This window comes from Chlamydotis macqueenii, chromosome 7, assembly GCF_036417535.1.
Source record: "Chlamydotis macqueenii isolate bChlMac1 chromosome 7, bChlMac1.mat, whole genome shotgun sequence".
NCBI classification, from domain to species: domain Eukaryota; kingdom Metazoa; phylum Chordata; class Aves; order Otidiformes; family Otididae; genus Chlamydotis; species Chlamydotis macqueenii.
In genome coordinates, this window is record NC_141562.1 from 5,546,966 (window position 1) to 5,565,102 (window position 18,137).

Consider the following 18,137-nt stretch of genomic DNA (forward strand, 5'->3'; position numbering starts at 1 on the left):
CAACACAGAACCAAAACAGAATGCTAATACAATAAAAACAAATTTTAAAGCCTTTTCAATTAGCATGCTGGTCTATTCCCTTGTGCTTAGAGAATCAATGAGCTCTTTTGTAAGGAACAGAAACATTTCCATAGCTGAATATACATAAGGCCCTGAAAATGCAGAAAGAATAACAACCAGCTGCTTCTGGAAAACTTGCAAATCTTTATAAGCATTGTATAAGCCTCAGATGTATCATTCTTTGGAGATCATAGGGAGTATTGCAAATAGACTTGTTTCAAACAATTGAAATAAAGTGGAATATCAGCATGTGCAATTTAAAACTTAATCCTTAAACACTGAAATGCTGATCTGAGGGACTTCTGTGTGGTTACTTATTTCCAGGTATTCTTACTCATCTGTTTTAATGAACTTCAGAATGTACCATGTGACACTGATTTATTTTGCTATTGTGATTCTTGGGATCCTGCGTGCTTTTACTAATTCTGAGGTTTCACAGCCTGCTTTCTCTTGTAACCATCTTCTGCACAGCCTGGAAGTAGTTACTGGGTTGTAAATATGCAAAACTAGTGCTTTTCTGAAAGAGAGGATGGTGAAGTAGAGGGCTCATAACCCCTCCATTTCTGATGGGATGAACATTGAGATTCTTACTGGCTTCAGTCGCTGCTTGAAAAATGCAAGATGAAGTCTGTGTCTGACTCCTTTATGATGACTCTTCTCAGCAGAAGTAATATGGGGGGGAGGAGGGGAAGATGTCTCAGTCCCCACTGTCTTAGCAAAGTAATTTATCCATTCAAATCTTCGTATGCAATTTAAAATTTTAATGTTGTTTAACATAACTAGTTGCACAAACATTCCTTTCCTTTAAAGGCCACAGGGAAGCTGTAGTGGGAAAAATGCCTGTCCTTCATGGTGTCGCAGGAAGGCTGTCAAAGATAAATAGGCAAGGCCTATCTCTCTGCAAAAAGGCTGGCTTATTAGTAAGATTGTCACTAGCTCACTGGAAAAAAGGTTTTGACTAATGAGGGAATAATTAGAGCCTAGGAGGAAAAGAACCAGGGAACTCTCTATAACCCACCACCTGTAGTTTCCATTGCTTCAGAAAGGGCTTGTTGTTTCTCTTCCCTAAGCGGCCCTGGAGGCAGTGCCCCACGAAGCAGCGTCCATAGGTAAAGCGCCAGTGGGAAGGCTCGGAAATCTGCAGTTACTCATAAACTGCTGTTCTTGCCTTGGTGATGCAATGCAAGTCCCTGTGGAGGAGCGCTGACTTTCTTAATCCATGCTTACCATAATGATGTACATTTGGCCACAGTTAAGAAAGTTAAGAACAGAGTTGTTCTTTCATTGCCCCCTGCTATTGTCTGAGGGAGTCTTAATCTGCCGGTGCATTGTGTCCTCTTGACACCACATCGGAAATCTGTTGTCACTTGCTTCTAAGACATGAATGAGACCTAAAGCGACTTAGTGACTCATCGAGGTTGGACACAAGGCAATTATTGGTACGAATAAAGGCCTGCTAGGCTAATGTCCCGGCTTCAGAGGTGCCTGTTTATCACTCAACAACAGTTAGTGATTGTTCAAAGCCTATGGTGGTAGGTGGTTGCGTGACTTAGGTGGCTTTAAGTTAGAGGTTCAGTGGTGAACCAAACCGGCTGTGGTTTGCAGCTGTGGCACTGTCCATTAGCAAACTGTACCGCAGTAGCCCAAATCATCTCCAAGACAGTCTTAACTAGAAAGATTAGCTCCTGCTTTCTAGTACGTACTTCCATTTTCTTTAATTATCCTGTAGAAGTGAGGAGAAAGGTAAAGGAAAAACACAAACCTCTCTTTGTGTCCTGCTGAGCTGTAAGACTCCATCTTGTTTCCTACCCTGTCTCCAGTACCAAAGGCATCTCTTGGTAACTTGAAAAGCAGATTTGTGCAGTGATACAGTAGCTGTGTTTGTGTGTGCAGTGATGCAAAAATACTATTGTTCTGGACAGTAGTAGTAAGGCTGTGCAGTGACTAATAGTTGGGACTAGGTTTGTCAGTATTTTGTGCAAGTCAGGTAGTTTGATCATTTTTCAATATGCTTTGACTGATCTAAGATGTGCCAGCTTCTGCATGGAGTGGCTTTAGTACAGCCTAGCATTTTTTTAGGTTTAAAAAAACCATATGGTTCTTTATTACTAATCGTGGCTTCACCCCTTGAGTGTAACAGAACAAGAATTCAGGAAGAAATGTGAAAAAACATCCTATAGGCAACTTTGTGTTAAAGAAGGCTTGGGATGATAATTACATCATTTCTGTGAACTGGTTTTATCCTGTAGATTGTTTTTGCTTCTGTCTCCCTTGATTCACCACATCTGGACCCTGGTCAATAGTCTGAGGATACATCTGGTGTTGATCACTCTTTATAGGCATTTAACTTGCATTTATATAATGTGTTTGTGCAGTGAGGAGTGACTAACTTCTGTCTTACTTGGACTTAAAAGGATATCGTCTAGAATTCAGTTGATAAAACTGTTACTTATTTTATACCAAACTGTCCAGTAGCTTTACGTGAGTTCAGAAAGATTCTGTTTCAGATAACTATTGCCTTTCAGCTGCTGTATTAAAAATGTCTACAAAATGGATGTAATTTATTCATGACCAGGGTCATAGACAGGGACTTTAGTGCTAGGAATACTAATAACTGTTTCAAGCAGTCTTGTAGACCTCAGCTGGACAACTCTGAGGTGTGCAGCCCTTGCGAAACTTAGTGTGTGTGACACACATACAAACTTAGGGTCAGTTATCGGGGGCATTGGTGTTGGTGGTGTGAATAAACTACTTAATCTTTCAGGCCTTGTTATTGAAGCTTTCTTGCAAATTAGGGTGCTGAATGTCATGATACCACTGATATGTGGTACCTGGTTCTCACTAAAGCGATGCTGGAAGCCAGATGGGAAAGGAGAAATGTTGTGAGGATGTAACGGGGGAGAAACATTGCAAGGTGTTTGTTGTGAGCAGGTGGAGTGCATCGTGGCACCGTGTCTTATTTGCAAGGATAAGGAAGATGGTGGTGTCAGATAACAATCTGTCCAACCCGTATATAAGGGCAATATTTTTCTATTCTCATAAGCATACTGAAACTAAACTGAAGTTACTCAAGTCCCAGAACTTCCCCCAAACAATAATTACACAACACAGTCAAAATGGATATAGAGCTAATAGATCCTTGGATAAATTTTAATGAGTGTTGCTTATTTTCTACAACCAAGTTTTAAATGCAAGTATTGTATTAATGTTGCAAAGCAGACTAACATGCATTGAGCTTACTACTTAGCTCTTTATGCTGTCGTTGAGGAGGCCCATAAGCCGTTTTACTGATTATCATTGCTGAGTCAAATGTTTGGTATCTAACTCTTGCTAACTGTAGTCTTCGTCTGGTCTTTTCTTCCCAGCCAGTTTGGTCAGCAGTGTAAGAGGATGACCCGTGGTCAATGCCTCTTCACACTAGCCTAACTAAATCAAAAGGTGGAAACATAAGTGAATGGATAGTCTGAGGCTCCCCTTCATCAATCAGGAATTGGGGTTTCAATCTGAATTTCTGTTGAAGTTGACCTATTCCAAAATGCTGTTTCTGTGAACTTTGATATTTAAATCTACAGTACTTTATTCATGAGTGAATAATAATTCCCTAAAATATACCTACTTAAAGTAAAAGCAAATGGAAATGCAGGCTGTTGCTGCTGCTTCAAAACAGTTCTTGGAATTTTTTTTCAGTTTAGAGGCGTAGGAAGGGTGTGGGTTTTGTTGGTGTGTTTTTTTTTCCTCCCACAGAGGAAAACAAAACAAAAGACCCAAGAAGAAGTGGGGGAGTTAAAACAAGTAAAACTTGATGAGACTAGAAGAACCCTTACTGCTTTACCTAGCTATGTGAAAAATGTATTTCATTACACTGACCATATTGCTGTTTTCCAGACACTATGTCAAAGGGAATCACTGGTGGGTAATGCAATAGAGAGAAATAATGTTTTCTTTCTCCTTTTCCCACCCGTTACCCCAGCAATCCTTTGCATCCATGCATTACAACTTTGTTCATGTGTTTTCCAAATGACCGTCTGCTTTGCAGTTCTAATATGCACCTTTTTTTTTAAATTTTAGGTTTTGTCTTCATTTTGCTGACTCAAACCGCAGATTCCAAGGAAAGGAGGGGAAGTGGAATAAAATACTCAAGTGCCACAGGAAAAGCCAGACAAGCCAATGAAAATTACTGTTACTAAACTGTAGACTGCTGTCACTCACACATAGTGAGGGGGGGTAAAAATTGCTGTCGATTCAGAGCTTATAAAATTACTTTTGCAGACTCTCCTCACTGAATTTCAAGTAGGCAAAATCCTTCAACTAGGGTTGAATTAGGAAATGGAAATATGACTCTTTGTTGGTGTTCTCCATCTTCCTCACCCTCTGCAAGGGTTTTTGGTTGGGGTAGGAAATCCTGAGGAAATTGTATGGCGTCAACCAAACTTACAGTTGATGGATATGGATGACATAGGAACTTCAGATTTATGTCTCTGCAATGACACCTGAGTAAGGCATAGGTTGAGAAGTGCTCATCAGCTGCTTTATCAAAACTTGCAGTAACTATTACAGTCATGCTTTCCCTCTCTTTCTAAGATTATAACTCTGGGGTGATGTTCCCTGGAGGGCATGAGCAGTTAAGTCGTCTGTTTGGATTGGAAACGGAAATAATATGAGAATGCCCAGAAGAGGCTTAGTAATTCAAGCCAGGACTCGTTGGCTATTAGTGGGCCTTGCTTTACTATTCAGTTTAGTCTTGCTCATGTATTTGCTCGAGTGTGCTCCACAAACAGATGGTAATGGATCTCTACCTGGTGTCGTAAGTGAAAACTTGGGTAAAGAATACTATCAAGCCCTCTTGCAGGAACAAGAAGAGCATTATCAAAACCGAGCTACCAGTCTGAAACGTCAAATTGCCCAGTTAAAGCAAGAGCTTCAGGAAATGAGTGATAAATTGAAATCCCTACAGGAAAAAAAGAGCTCTAAGGTCAATGGTGTGAACTACCAGGGCACTAAAGAACAAGCATCAAATGATCTCTTAGAGTTTCTTCATTCCCAGATTGACAAAGCTGAGGTGAGCATGGGGGCCAAACTGCCTAGTGAATATGGAGTCATTCCTTTTGAAAGCTTTACATCCATGAAAGTATTCCAGTTGGAGATGGGGCTCACGCGGCATCCAGAAGAGAAACCTGTTAGAAAGGATAAGCGAGATGAATTGGTGGAAGTTATTGAGGCTGGCCTAGAAGTTATCAATAATCCAGATGAAGAAGATGGACAAGATGAAGATGATGGAGTAGGAGAGAGGCAGCTGTATAATGAAAATGATTTCATAGAAGGTATGTTTCTTACATGCTTTCCAGCCTCTTAACAGAATGTCACAACAGGCATTTAATGTTTTTTTTTGTGTGTGTTTTTAGGGGGTTTACCTAGTTGAATATAGTCTTGAACAGTAATTACATAGTAAGATACTTTATTTCTAATTATGAGAAAATTACTGCTTCATTATGTTGTGTTTTGAGTAGGGAGCAAGAAATCCGTTTCAGAAGGACTCACCACAAGAAGTGTACAGGGGAAGCTGTATCTGCCTAAAATGCCGAGGCATTCATAACTGATGGTAGCTGAAGTCAGCGTGATACAACTGCTTATGGTACTAAATAACTGAAAGACTTCCAGTGAAACTGGCGGCAGTGGGAGGAAGAAATTGATTCATCTCTCTTGTTCCAGCGTAGTTAAGCAATTCAGTATGAAGCTACAAGGTTCTTCATTCATCTCTGTGCCACTTTTATTTAGTATTCAGGCTTTTGACTCTCTTAGAATTGACATACTTATATTGGAGGGAGAGCATTGGTAGGCTAGCGTGTTCTGGTCGTGTCAGCTGAAGAACTTGGTGTCCTGAGTAGACCCTTCATAGTATACTAGTTATGGGTTCCACTAAGCTGTGTAACCTTGAACTGTTCTCTTGTAGTTCCCTCTTAGTGCTTGTAAGTTTAATTACAGAACACACATTATAATAAAAGCAAATATAGCAGTTAAGCTTTCAACACTTAGTGACACTCTTAAAAGATGCGTTAGTGAAAATTCCTGTAGAAGTTAACTTTCCGAGTACACTGTAATGCTGATGGAAAGAAGTGCTATCAAAACCTGCCCTAGTACCTCTTTTTTGTATTTACAGTATTAAAGACAGTTCATACTGCCATAGAACACCCCAAAACTGGACCGTGTTGTAAAAGCATTTCTGTAAAAGGCATCTCAGCAGCACTGGTGTCTGCACTATTAAGCAAACATGCTGGAGAAAGGTACCATTGGCCTTGAAATAATCAGCTCTTTCAGTCTAAGATGATGTCATTGCTCTGTAGTGCAAAAAGCCTCTGCTTTTAACAGCTACTTTGTTTAAAGTTTAATGCGAGTACTCATCTTTGTGCCAGAAGGTGGGGCAGGGTGTAGAATCCACTCAGCTGTGTCGGTGTAACACAGCCAGGGCACTGTTAGTCTCTTAGTACAGTCTTCACTTAAAGCCATATTATTTTGTCTGGAGGTAGTCATTCTTGCAGCCTTTTAATTGTTTTCTTGTTATATTAAGTGTGCAGCTGGTTTTCCTCTGCTGTTTTAGATGCTGCTTATACTCTAGTGGATTTTTTTTTTTACCATTACTGAAATAGCTATTTATTTTTCTTAGTCTAGTGCATTTAATGACTGTAGACCTCCAAGAAAGCAAGCAGATTTAGGACCCTAGAACTGTACTTCATACCTCTGCCTGTGTTCACACCAGTATACTGATAATTGGTTTTGGAAATCAAACTAACTTCCATTTGCTGTAAAGGCAGCCTCTTCAAGCATAGGGTTACAGAAACTATAAAAAAAAAGAAAGAGAAGTGGTTTTATGCTGTAGCTCACATGGGTGTGTTAGCAGGTAGCCATAGTGATATATGTATATATTTGTGCCTTTTTTTTCAGACAACAGTTGTGGGCTGTGTGGTTATTCTGTGTTTTTTTTATGTGCGAATACTACTGGCTGATTTAGATACTGAGCCCGCACAAAAAGGCTGCTTCTGAACATTTAACACATTTTTTTCCCCTATTGTTTCAAAACTTAGAAGTGAGGAATGGAACCAGCCAGTAGCAGTACCTGCAGGTCCCTCGCCCTGCAGCCCTGTGACTGGGCTCTGGCGCCATACCTCTGTTGTCAGTTTGTGCATCCTCATTTGATGGAAGTCCAGTTGGAAAGCTGATGCCTCTTAATTTACACAATCCTGCTCCCTTAAGCTGTCATAAACTGGTGGGTTCAAGTTTCATAGCAGACTTGGTGTGTCTACTGAAGTCACAACAGGTCCTGTAGCTGTCCTAACAGCACAACTGTCCTAAAAGCACAACAAAATTGTTGCTGGATTAGCATTGCTCATTTAGAGAAACAGCTTGTTAAAGTTGACTTGAGTGAAAACAAATAGTTTAAGTTCTGTATCCTCTTCAGTTGCTAATAGATTATTTAATAATAAGTGATTTAAGACTAAGACTAGAGTTTTATGCAATTTGAAACAGGAGGCTGAGATGCTTGGTGTGTGTGGATTATTTCTTTTAGTTCTGAGGCAAAAGAGAAAACATGATACTGCATTAGTTAATACATAACCGTCACATTTTATGCTTAATATATATAAACTGATTTTGCTTTTGTTCTGACTTGCAGGATTTTTTTTTCCTGAAAACTAATGCATATCTACAAAACTTACCCACAAAAGTGTCCCACAAGTACAAGCTAAACCAGAAACAGCCATTTTTAGGCTAGAAGTGTTTTAGCGTCCCACCTCAACAGGCTAAATTTTCATGTGGGTAAATGTTTGGTTGTGGGAGTTATTTCAGCTTTTTTCCTAGGCTTGTGAAATACTAGACTAAATCTTGAGCTGTGTAATCGTTTGTGGTATGTACTTTCAGGTGTAATCCTTAGAGAATTTGGTGGCTGTTTAAGTAAGTTCAGAATCTCTTTTCTTATAGGCATTTTTACATAATGGTATCTTTTCATCTCCATTGAATATGTCTGAAGTTCTTCACCAGCATTTGTTGCCTCTGATGCCAGTCAGTGAATTATCACTGTCTTGATTTGTAAAACCATCAAGAATTTATTTTCTTATGCATTTTAGGGTTTACCTATATTGGAGTCACTTGTGACAACGAAGACTAAAGATGTGAATTTAAATTAATCTGCTTTCTGCCTGTTTAAATTTTTCTATTTTATTAATGGAATTTCCTACATAACCTTTTCAGGATATGTGCACTTCATTACTCAATAATATATGGTATTGTGAATCCACTGATTTTTATTACTCCAGTACCAGATAGGCCAAAATACATGCTGATGGATGCTAACTTTTTGTTGCTGCTCTATTTTTAATTTTATTTTTCTGTGTGCCATTGATTTAACTGTTCATGCAGCTCCTTTGCATGCTCAGCCTCTGTGGTGTCTACGTGAAGATATTCTGACTTCTACCAGAGGTGCAAGGAAGCTGTATCCACAATAGGGAGCAAACTGTTCAAGTGTTATCCAAACTGATATTATTTTTCAGTGTTACAAGACAAAGTAATGATCCAAATCTGTTTTGGAGTTGTGCTTAGGCAGAGCTGCTGCAGCCACATCACGGGTATTGGCAGGCTTTGAGCAGTAACACAGATTTAAAAAAAAAAAAAAAAAAAATTGCAAGTATTCATTGCAACTACAAAGATCCTTTCTGAAAGCTCCAAATTATTTTTCACAAGGCTCAGTTGACTTAGTCTGCTGATGAAGAGAAAACCAGCAGGTTTCTCAGCTCTGTAGGGCTCTGTTAGCTGCATTGTTACCTTATGTACTTCGCTGCAACCCAGAATGAAACTTCTAGAATTCTAATGTTAACAGAACAAAAATTTGACCTTAAAGTCTTGTTCTGCAGTTGCTCTTTAAGAAACACTCTGAAGTTTTTTTCTTAATATTTCCATTAGAACTAAGTATATGAGAAACAAGAATATACTGTTCCCCTTGGATGAAGAGTATCCCTACAGAGGATAAAGTTGCAATATTACGTACTTTCACAAATGAAGATCTCTGGGACTACAAACAATGAACCAAATTGCTGAATTGGGCATTCTAAGATGACTTGTATTAAAAATAGGTTTCTTTGGGATCAGTGTTTGCTAATCCTGAGAAACAGAGGATAAGTAAGATCAGAAGAGCATAGTAATATTACCGCTGTGCCCTTTCTTCAGAACCTGTGATGTTAAGTCTTAAATAGCATTGCAAAACTCATTGAGGAGCCTTCATGGACATCTGTACTTCATTATCAGTGTGTTTGGGTTACATTTATCAGTGTAATGGGTTTATTTTGTCAAGAGATTAAAAGCTCTTCCATTGCATAGACATTTAAAAATAACCTTTGGACAATAGAGATATTAGCATATTCTCAGAAGCTAATTATCAACTATCTAATTTCTAATACAGATCTTGTTGTTGAATATCTATCAGAATTTGAGTGATGCTGTTTGGGTCCATTTGTCTTGCTTCTGTGTTTCCAGCTGGAACTGGGCAAAGGCCAGAAACTATCTTTAGGTCTGAATCTCAAGGGAAGACTCCCCACCCATCCTTGGCGTGTAAAAAATTGTTTATCCCAATGTTGCAAGCTCAGTCAAAACTCTTCCAGAGTCCTTGCCATCAATACAGAATGGTGTGGACTGTTTGTCCTGCAAACATTCACTTTAGTATGGTCTGTATAAGGCCAGAAACTGGACAGTGTCCTGTCTCTGTCCTTCAACAGAGATTTTTTTATACGCTAAAAAAAAAAATAGGACATATGTCTTAAATTCCATAGACCAAACACTTTCTTGGTAGCTTTCTTGGTATTTGTAAAACAAGTAATAGTATTCAAAGCAAAAGAAGAACAGCTTTTTGGCTTTGATAGTAATTGATCCCCAGTATTCCTAGATTTAATTTGTTTGGTGAGAAACAGAACTTCTGCAAAGGGAGTAAAGCTTCATGGACCAGGAATAACAGCTGTTAAATTATTTCTGCTGCTTTTTACCTCTTTGCTTATGGAGCTCTATTTTGGATGGCAGCCAGTGTACACTGGTTGGAAGGCGAGATAGTGGTTTTTATTACATGAGTCAGTCCCAGGTGTTAAAAACCTGAATATGCTAAGAAGTAAAACAGATGTGGGTTCTTTTTCTGGATTTTCTCAATTCTGGCTTCTGTGTAGAGAAGCTTTAATCCCATGAAAGTATTCAAATTAGTACATTACCTGTGGAGGTTAGCTCATAGCAAGAACAACTTGAGGAGCACACATTTACTATTTAAAAGAAGCATGGTGCTGGTAGGTTGTTGAGATTCAAAAGTTTTGAATGTTATGTTCCAGCAATTGAATGTTGGCAAGGCACTACTCAAATTCGGACTTGCACATGAAGGTCTTTATAAAGTTACAACAGTGGGGGTTTTTTGGTAGTGGGGTTTTTTTGGGTCCTTTTTTGGTGTTTTTTTTTTTTTCTTTTGAAGGTACTTTAGTCTAGAAATCTTTGTTCTGCACTACAGCCTTCTGTTGTAGGCTGACATCTAAGCTTATCCTTTAATTAAAGATAAGCTTTTGGTAAATGTGACGTGCTTTTTAAAAACTTTGCTTGTAAATGGTATTTTCATCTGTAAACAGGTATTGGATACTAGAGAAATATGTAACACAATACTGAGTGTCAGTTTATGCAGGAGTACTGGTACAAAGTATTTGCTGCGTACCCCGTGAGAGCATGGTGTGCAAACTCTGGCGCATCAGCTGCTCCCGTAACCAAGAAGCTGTTTCAAGCTGCAGCACGGGACTGCGCGGCACAAAGGGTTGGAGTGGGAAAGGGCTGAGAGGGATTTAAGATCATCTTGTTCTTCTGACAGTCAACAGTGTGGACTTTCATTGTTTGACTGAAATGCCCTTTTCAGTACTTGTAATTAATACTGATTTGAAACTGTCATGCTTTTCCTGAGCGTTAAAATGTGGTGCATATTTCATGCAGCTCTGTGTTCACAAAGGAATAAATGTGGATTTCTGTCTCTTAAAGGAGTGCATTGCAAAACTTATTTAAAGGCTGAAAAGCATTTAAGTTGAAAGGTTGGATTCAGTCACCATTAACTTACAGTGTGATGGCACCAGCGTGTTCTGCTACGCTCCATCTCCCACAGATCCTATGTGGTGGTCATCCACGTTTGCTGTCAGGTCTGCCAGTGCACGCACTTGCCCACAGGAAAGAACTGAATATTGGAGGGGAGTAGGGAGCTTGCTGTAAAAGAGAGGCTGTTGGGCAGATACAGGACAGGGGCAGGAGGGGGCATCAGTGAATGAAACTGGGTTTGGTTTGGGGAGAAAAGGTCAGGCAGAGGAACGTGGAAGGAGTTAGGTAGATTTAGGGAAAGGACTTCTTGTAAAGGGAGCCTTCCCTAGAGGAAAAAAGTTGAGGCAAGGTGCGTATACACACCTGTGAGCTGTAAGATCACTTCTTCCTAGTTCCTGAGGTAGACGGACAAAACCAAGCTGCTCTTTGAGGCCTGCTCACTTCACATAGCTGGAGCCTTCCCGATTTCTGTTGCACAAGGACAGTATCAATACTGAGCACAAGACAACCCTCTGTGTCACGGGAACAGTCCATCTCTTTTATTCCCTGCCACTTTCTGCGTGAGAGGCTGGGAGAGGATTTGGGAAGTGGGGCTGCAGGAACTGCTCTGGAGGCTGGCTTGCAGGAGAGGAGGTAGTTCAGGCCATCCAAGCGAAGGGAAGTACGCTGGTTGCACGGTTTAAAGGCAGGTGTGTTATCACACGTGGGGATATGGAGCTGCTCAGAACTTTCTCAATGGTCTGTGTGGCCAGCTCAACGGAACGTTGTTTGGTTTATAGCATAGCTTATGTTTCTTCACTGTAATATACCTTTTCCTTGTGGGGGAGGGAGGAGAGCTGGGATGGGATGAAGGTAGGGCAGTTCTGTTGGAGAATCATTCCTGTCATCGTTTCATACTCTCAAGTTAGTACAGATACAGGATTGCCAACGTATTGCTCAGATCAGTCAAAGCCACAGATGAGTCTTGGTCTTTTCCTTTGTAGTGTAAAACTAAGAGAGGCTGTTGACTTTACTTCCTGGATGGTCCTTAAATGAAAGTGATCAGCTAACCTAAATATTTGTTCTGAATGGGATGGATTTCCCTACCCCTTGGGAGTAAAATGTGTCTAAATAGGTAATCCTGTTTGTAGACTACTAGTACTGTTTTCTCAGTGTTACAGCTGTGTAGAAAACTTCTACTTATGTCCTTAGAGGACCATAGCTACAGTAAAATGCTGATATCCTTATTTATGGGATAGAAAGCACTGTAGATACTTGTTAGCAGTAAAAAAAGTTTATAAGCATTCCAGCATTTATCACATGGATTTTTTTTTTCCGATATCACATTCCAGATTTTACAGGCTTTGTCAAGCGAGTTATTGTGTCATTTGTTCTGCTCACAGCTTGTGTTGTGTTGCTGGCCAGATGATCTCGGCATTTACTGTGGACTAGCTCGGGGGAAGATACTTACTGAAGGGCTTAAGTACAGGCAATATTAGATTTCAGCCATCCTTTTACATGGCGAATAGTTGAATTCCCTTTTTGTTGGGAAGACCCAACTCTAATTCTGCCTGAGAAGTTGATGTAGGACCGTAAAGCCTACCTAAGAAGCAGAGGAAGCTGGAGTTTGTTTTTCAGATCTGATCTAAGAGAGTAGGAGGGTGTTTGTGATTGGTGGTGGTGGTTTGTGGGTTTTATATTTGTTTTTAGGAAAAACCCAGAAGCTTTCCCACCAAAGCTTTATTTTTCACTTCTTCATAGTTTTCAGGAAAAACGTGTTTCTGAAATACAATTGTTGGGATCACTGAATTTACAAATCACTTGTGTGACTTATTCTTCAGGTTACTATCGTACAGAAAGAGATAAAGGGACACAGTATGAGCTGTTTTATAAGAAGATGGATGGCATGGAATACAGGCATGTCACCTTGTTCCGACCTTTTGGACCCCTCATGAAAGTGAAGAGTGAAACAGTCGATATTTCTAGATCAATCATTAACATTATTGTCCCTCTTGCTGGAAGAACTGAGGCATTTGCACAATTTATGCAAAACTTTAGGTAGGTGCATGAGATTATATAGTGAGCCATATTGCTGATTTTCAGTATTTTGTTTCCTTTTCAAAATGAATTTCTATTCTGGTGGATTTGCAACAGAAATAATGATGCCAACATTGTGTGCAACTGCCTTGGGATGTTTGTAATTGAAAATATATCGAGAAAAATATTCCTTCTAAGAGGATTTAAGAATTTCTCAAGCTGCACAAAAGCCCTTTTTAGATCAGATACCAGTGCCACTGTAAACCTGGACACAGGTGATCTTGACATCATTTTTGTATTTACATCAACTTTTGAGCTCCTGTTTATAAAATAAGGTGTTGGAATGAGACACACAGTATTGGAACCTTCTGGCTCAAATGGGAAAGATGAAGAAAGAAGAGCGGAAAACCTTTTTTTGTGGTTTTTTTTCTTTTCTTTTTTTTTTTTTTTTTTCCTTTAGAAGCTAGTTGAAATCTTACCAGAATACTTGGATCTGCTAATACTTTTAAACGCAGTAGCTTTTAAGTACCCGAAACTTCTGTTATGTTGCAAGTAATTATTAATATCAGCTTATCTTTGTGCTCACAGGGATGTGTGTATTCATCAGGATAAGCGTGTTCACCTCACAGTGGTGTATTTTGGACAAGATGGGCTGTCAGAAGTAAAAAGCATTCTAGAATCTGTAGCTAGGTAAGTGTGTTGATCCAATGTCAGTCAATACAGACAATATTGATTGGCATTTAAAATGTTTTTTAAAAAGGATGAAATAACAAAAAGAATAATTTTATAGTCCATTACAGCTTAATAGGAAAAGTAAGCTTTATTTACAGTACACTGGTTTTTGGTTGGCATTTTACAGCTTAAGTTGCAAAAGTCTCCTGAAGACTACTAAAAATCAAGTTATAGGCCAAAAAAGACTAACAGCAGTGGCTTTGAGGTTTCTATCTGACAGTCCAAAAAGCAACAGAGGTGAGTTTTGCAGTGAATATTCCGTTGTGCTAACAAATTGCTCAGAATTCAAGTTCCATGGAACTGGGGTGTGCATTTTGATAGTTCTTTCACTTGAGAATCAATTTGACTACATTTCCTTATCATTAAATAAAAGTAGGCTGGTGGACTGCTGAGTCTGAGAAGTTAAGCTTTGCTCTCTACCCTCTAGGTAGTAGGTAACTGGGCCTGTACTTATCCTCTGCTATAAAACAACTTTAAACACTTACAGTAGTACAGATGTAGAATTCCCAGATGTTGCTTTTTGGTTTTTATTCCAGAAGCATGGTGCAGGTAATAGCATCCGTAAGCCTGTAACTAAGGGGCTCCTTCTCTGCCTGAGCTCTTGTACTCGTCCCTGAGCTGGAAGCCTGTTACTCAAGAATGAGCTGGGCTTCCGAGTATCCCCATCTCACAATGCAGGCCAAGGGTCTGCTCGATGAAATGTATTAGACATAGGCTGTTGTGTCACTGGTGAGCTAAAATGTGATGGTGAGTTGGCCTAGAAAGGGGAACATCTTCTAGGAAGGGTGGAGTGCTTCTGCCTTCCTCCTGTGCAGCCTCCCTGGCACCTAGCTTGCTGAGTGCCGGCTGCTTCTGTTTCTGAGGTCTCTGTGCTGCCTGTCTTGCTCCCTGTGAGTTATCCTATTCTTCTTCTCACAGCATTGACTCAAATTCAGTGCTGCAAGCTGGGCATTTATCTGGTTCTTTATCCTTCTTAGTGATGCTACTGTTGAGTATCTTCCCTCTGTTCTTTACAAGCATTGCACTGTGAAGTATCTCCAGAGCAGACACTTAACTTGGCTCGAAGGTGTTCCCCGGCTGTATTTCCAGTCTCCCTTTGCTGCTCCTTCCATCTTCTGCAGTGAGTGCAGATGTGTGCTACTGGTATGAAATAGCAAGGAGAAGCAAACTAACGGGGTTATGGTGACCTCACCACACAGGTGGCCTTTTGCCTCACGTGTTTGGTGATGCCAGGGCTCTGCCTTTCCATTTGGCCTCCTCTCTGATGTAGTGAAGACAGAGATATTGCTCTATTAGTCAGGACTTCTTAGTTTTTGGGGACAAATTTTAGATGACATTTTAATTTCAGAGAATGCTTTTAATTCCCGCCAGTTGCCAAAAGGCCTTTTTAATCTGTCTGAATGATTAAATGCAAGTTATGAAGTAAGACTGAGGTCCATCTTTTTACAGTGTCTAAACTCTGAAACTTAAAATAGACAACTAAATGTAACGGATAGTTGTGGTGTTTTGGTTTTTTTTCATCCTGATGATATAAGTGGTTTGTTGTTTTTTTTTTTTTTTTTAATTTCCAGAATGAAATTACTGTAAAATGCTGAAAAGGTATAAATGGTCCCTTCTGCCCGCCCACCCGACCCCCCCCTCCCGCCCCTTCCCACCACTGGTTTATTTTGGATTTGGCTCTGTTTTTCTTGTAGAGAAACTGACTTCCAGAATTACACGCTTGTGTCTCTGAATGAGGAATTTAACCGAGGCCGAGGACTTGACATGGGCGCCAGAGCCTGGGAAAAGGGCGAGGTCCTGATGTTCTTCTGTGATGTTGACGTTTATTTCACAGCCGAGTTCCTCAACAGTTGTCGCTTAAATGCTGAGCCTGGTATGTTCCTTTACAGTTGCTGTAACTGAGTCTTATTGTCTTGTTTGACTTAAACTGACCTGTGGTCAGTCATGTATATGCATATATGTCTGTGCATGTGCACGTATATATGTGTCATGTATGGGCATACAGAAAACTACCTTGAATGGTGGAGCTCATTCAATACTGTGCAAATAGGAAAATGAAAAATACTCTGTGCACAAAAGACAATAGAATTTAGACTGAGAAATAGCTTTTACATTAGTGTAGCTTGTTTTAAGAACATGTCCTTTTTGTACACTAAGTACAATCTTCAGATTTTCTTAAGATTTTACTGTCTAAAACAAAGCTGGACAGTTTAATTGCTTGAACAATTAGACTGCATGTAAATTTGTATGACAAAACTCAATGTAGCACTTATGGTGGAAGATAATTTTTGTTATAGTGAAATCTCTAGCAAGTTTGGGTTTTGTCTTCTCACACTTGTATGGCCAAGACAGATCACATACAAGTGGTTTTCAGTAGCACTACACAGTATGCTCCTTCCAGAGATGAGCTAATGTTCCACATTTATATCCCAAGTTCTGAAATTTTCTGACCGTTTTTCTCAAGTTTCCGTGAAGCTTGCTTGTTCTACTAGCTTCTGCTGAGACAGATAAAGCTTTCTTAACAAGCGTGCTAGTTAGGACCTTCTCCTGTCAAACATTTGTTTGAGTTCTTTTTTTAATACTTACTTTTATTCCAGGTTTGTTGCAGCCAGAAACCATTTTCTCTAAATGTTCGTTTTGAATGAATAGATTCTTTTTCTTCACATAATAAACAGGCAGGAAAATCTGCTGTAAGCCAGACATTTAGAGTCTGTTTCTTGCTTTTTCTTTATTTCTATCTGTGTCTGCACTTCATGAAACAAGTTGTATAAATAATTGGAAAAACTTTGGAGGGGAGTATCTTGTGAGCTTTCACAAGGGAGTCTGAGAGGCTGCTTGGTGATTCATACTGACAGTTTGTCACCTTGCTTCAAATGCGATCTGAAAATGTTTCTCTCGCATTCAGAGTTCGTGCCCAAATCAAGGTACTGACTATTCTCCTGGGCTGTTGTCAATACCTTTGCAGCACTGGCTGTGCAAGAGATCCTTGAAAAATATTTATCTGGCTTCTGCAATAGGCATAGAACTGGTACCACAGCATAATCAGGATACTCATGGTGCTTAATGCCCTTGCTAGACATCCAGGATGTACACGCTTTTGGAAAGCAGCAAGCTCATAAAGGTGTTACTTGGACTTAGTTATTTTTCAGCTTTACTGCATACCATTATTGCAGGGATTTTTCACTGTTGTGTAATGTGATATTATGATACGTAAAATATATGTAATAATTTATATGTATATAAGTATGTATTACTACATATAAATGTATACCTATAGAGTGTGTGTAAGTATGTGTACATATAGTTTCTTAACCCTGCTAGATGTTATGGGCTATCTAAATGGGAAATCCTAGCAGTTAGACCTTATTTGTTTTCACTAGATAGCTAATAGCTGATATTTTACTTAGAGAGAATATTTCTAGTTTCCTCTTGCGTTCAGAAAGTATGCCCACAGTGAGTAACAATTACCTTTTGACTTCCAGGGAAAAAGGTTTTTTATCCTGTAGTATTCAGCCTTTATAATCCTGCTATTGTCTATGCCAACCAAGATATGCCACCCCCTGTGGAGCAACAATTGGTAAGCAGCATGATTTATTCTTGATAGAATTAGTTGTGCTTTGTATTAAAACAAAATCAAGTGTAACTTAATAGTCTGTTTGGGATATCTTATGACCTTTGGCAGTGCGTATCTGAACACTTTCCTTCATTATGGACGAAGCACTTGGAATAAAAGCTTATCAAACAGTACAAAACTCATTCTAGATCTTAAAAAAAAAAAAACAAAAAACCCAAAGAACAAACCTATGAATCAAATGAAAGTGATAGTTCTGATCTATTGTTTAATTCTGGCTTGAAAAGTCAGTGTTTTAGGAGGATAGTGGCATAACATGGCAGCAATTTTTGTCTTGTGTTCCAGCAAAGGAAAAAAACACTATGAATGATGCTTGATAAGCTTCCCTCAGTACCGACTCTGTTTGCTAACTACGAAATGGTAGTTGCAGGAAGTGTGCCGTGTAACTTGAGGTGGGCTAAGATGTTCAGTCAGTTGCTTTTTTCATGCTGTGGACAGCTGTAAGCTGTACTCTGTGCAGATTGTTTCTTTACCTTTGCCATCCAACATCTGTTGGCTGTTGTACTGCTAATTCTGTCTTGCTTTTGGAATGAGAAATGCTGCTTCTAGAGAAGCTTGTAGTCAAAATAATAAACAAATAAACCCCACAAACATTCAAGAGAATAGGTTT

The 18,137-nt window shown here is 39.4% G+C and overlaps 1 protein-coding gene across 1 annotated transcript in view; it reads left to right on the forward strand.

The window, feature by feature from the left end:
- The window catches only part of CSGALNACT2 (chondroitin sulfate N-acetylgalactosaminyltransferase 2), a 32,575-nt gene that overhangs the window by 11,784 nt on the left and 2,654 nt on the right, over nucleotides 1–18,137 (forward strand). Inside the window, exons 2-6 of the mRNA XM_086751768.1 lie at nucleotides 4,129–5,381; nucleotides 12,969–13,185; nucleotides 13,753–13,854; nucleotides 15,591–15,769; nucleotides 17,379–17,473. Coding sequence (XP_086607894.1) covers nucleotides 4,718–5,381; nucleotides 12,969–13,185; nucleotides 13,753–13,854; nucleotides 15,591–15,769; nucleotides 17,379–17,473 — 1,257 coding nt within the window. The 5' untranslated portion in view covers nucleotides 4,129–4,717. The remainder of the gene's footprint in view (nucleotides 1–4,128; nucleotides 5,382–12,968; nucleotides 13,186–13,752; nucleotides 13,855–15,590; nucleotides 15,770–17,378; nucleotides 17,474–18,137) is intronic.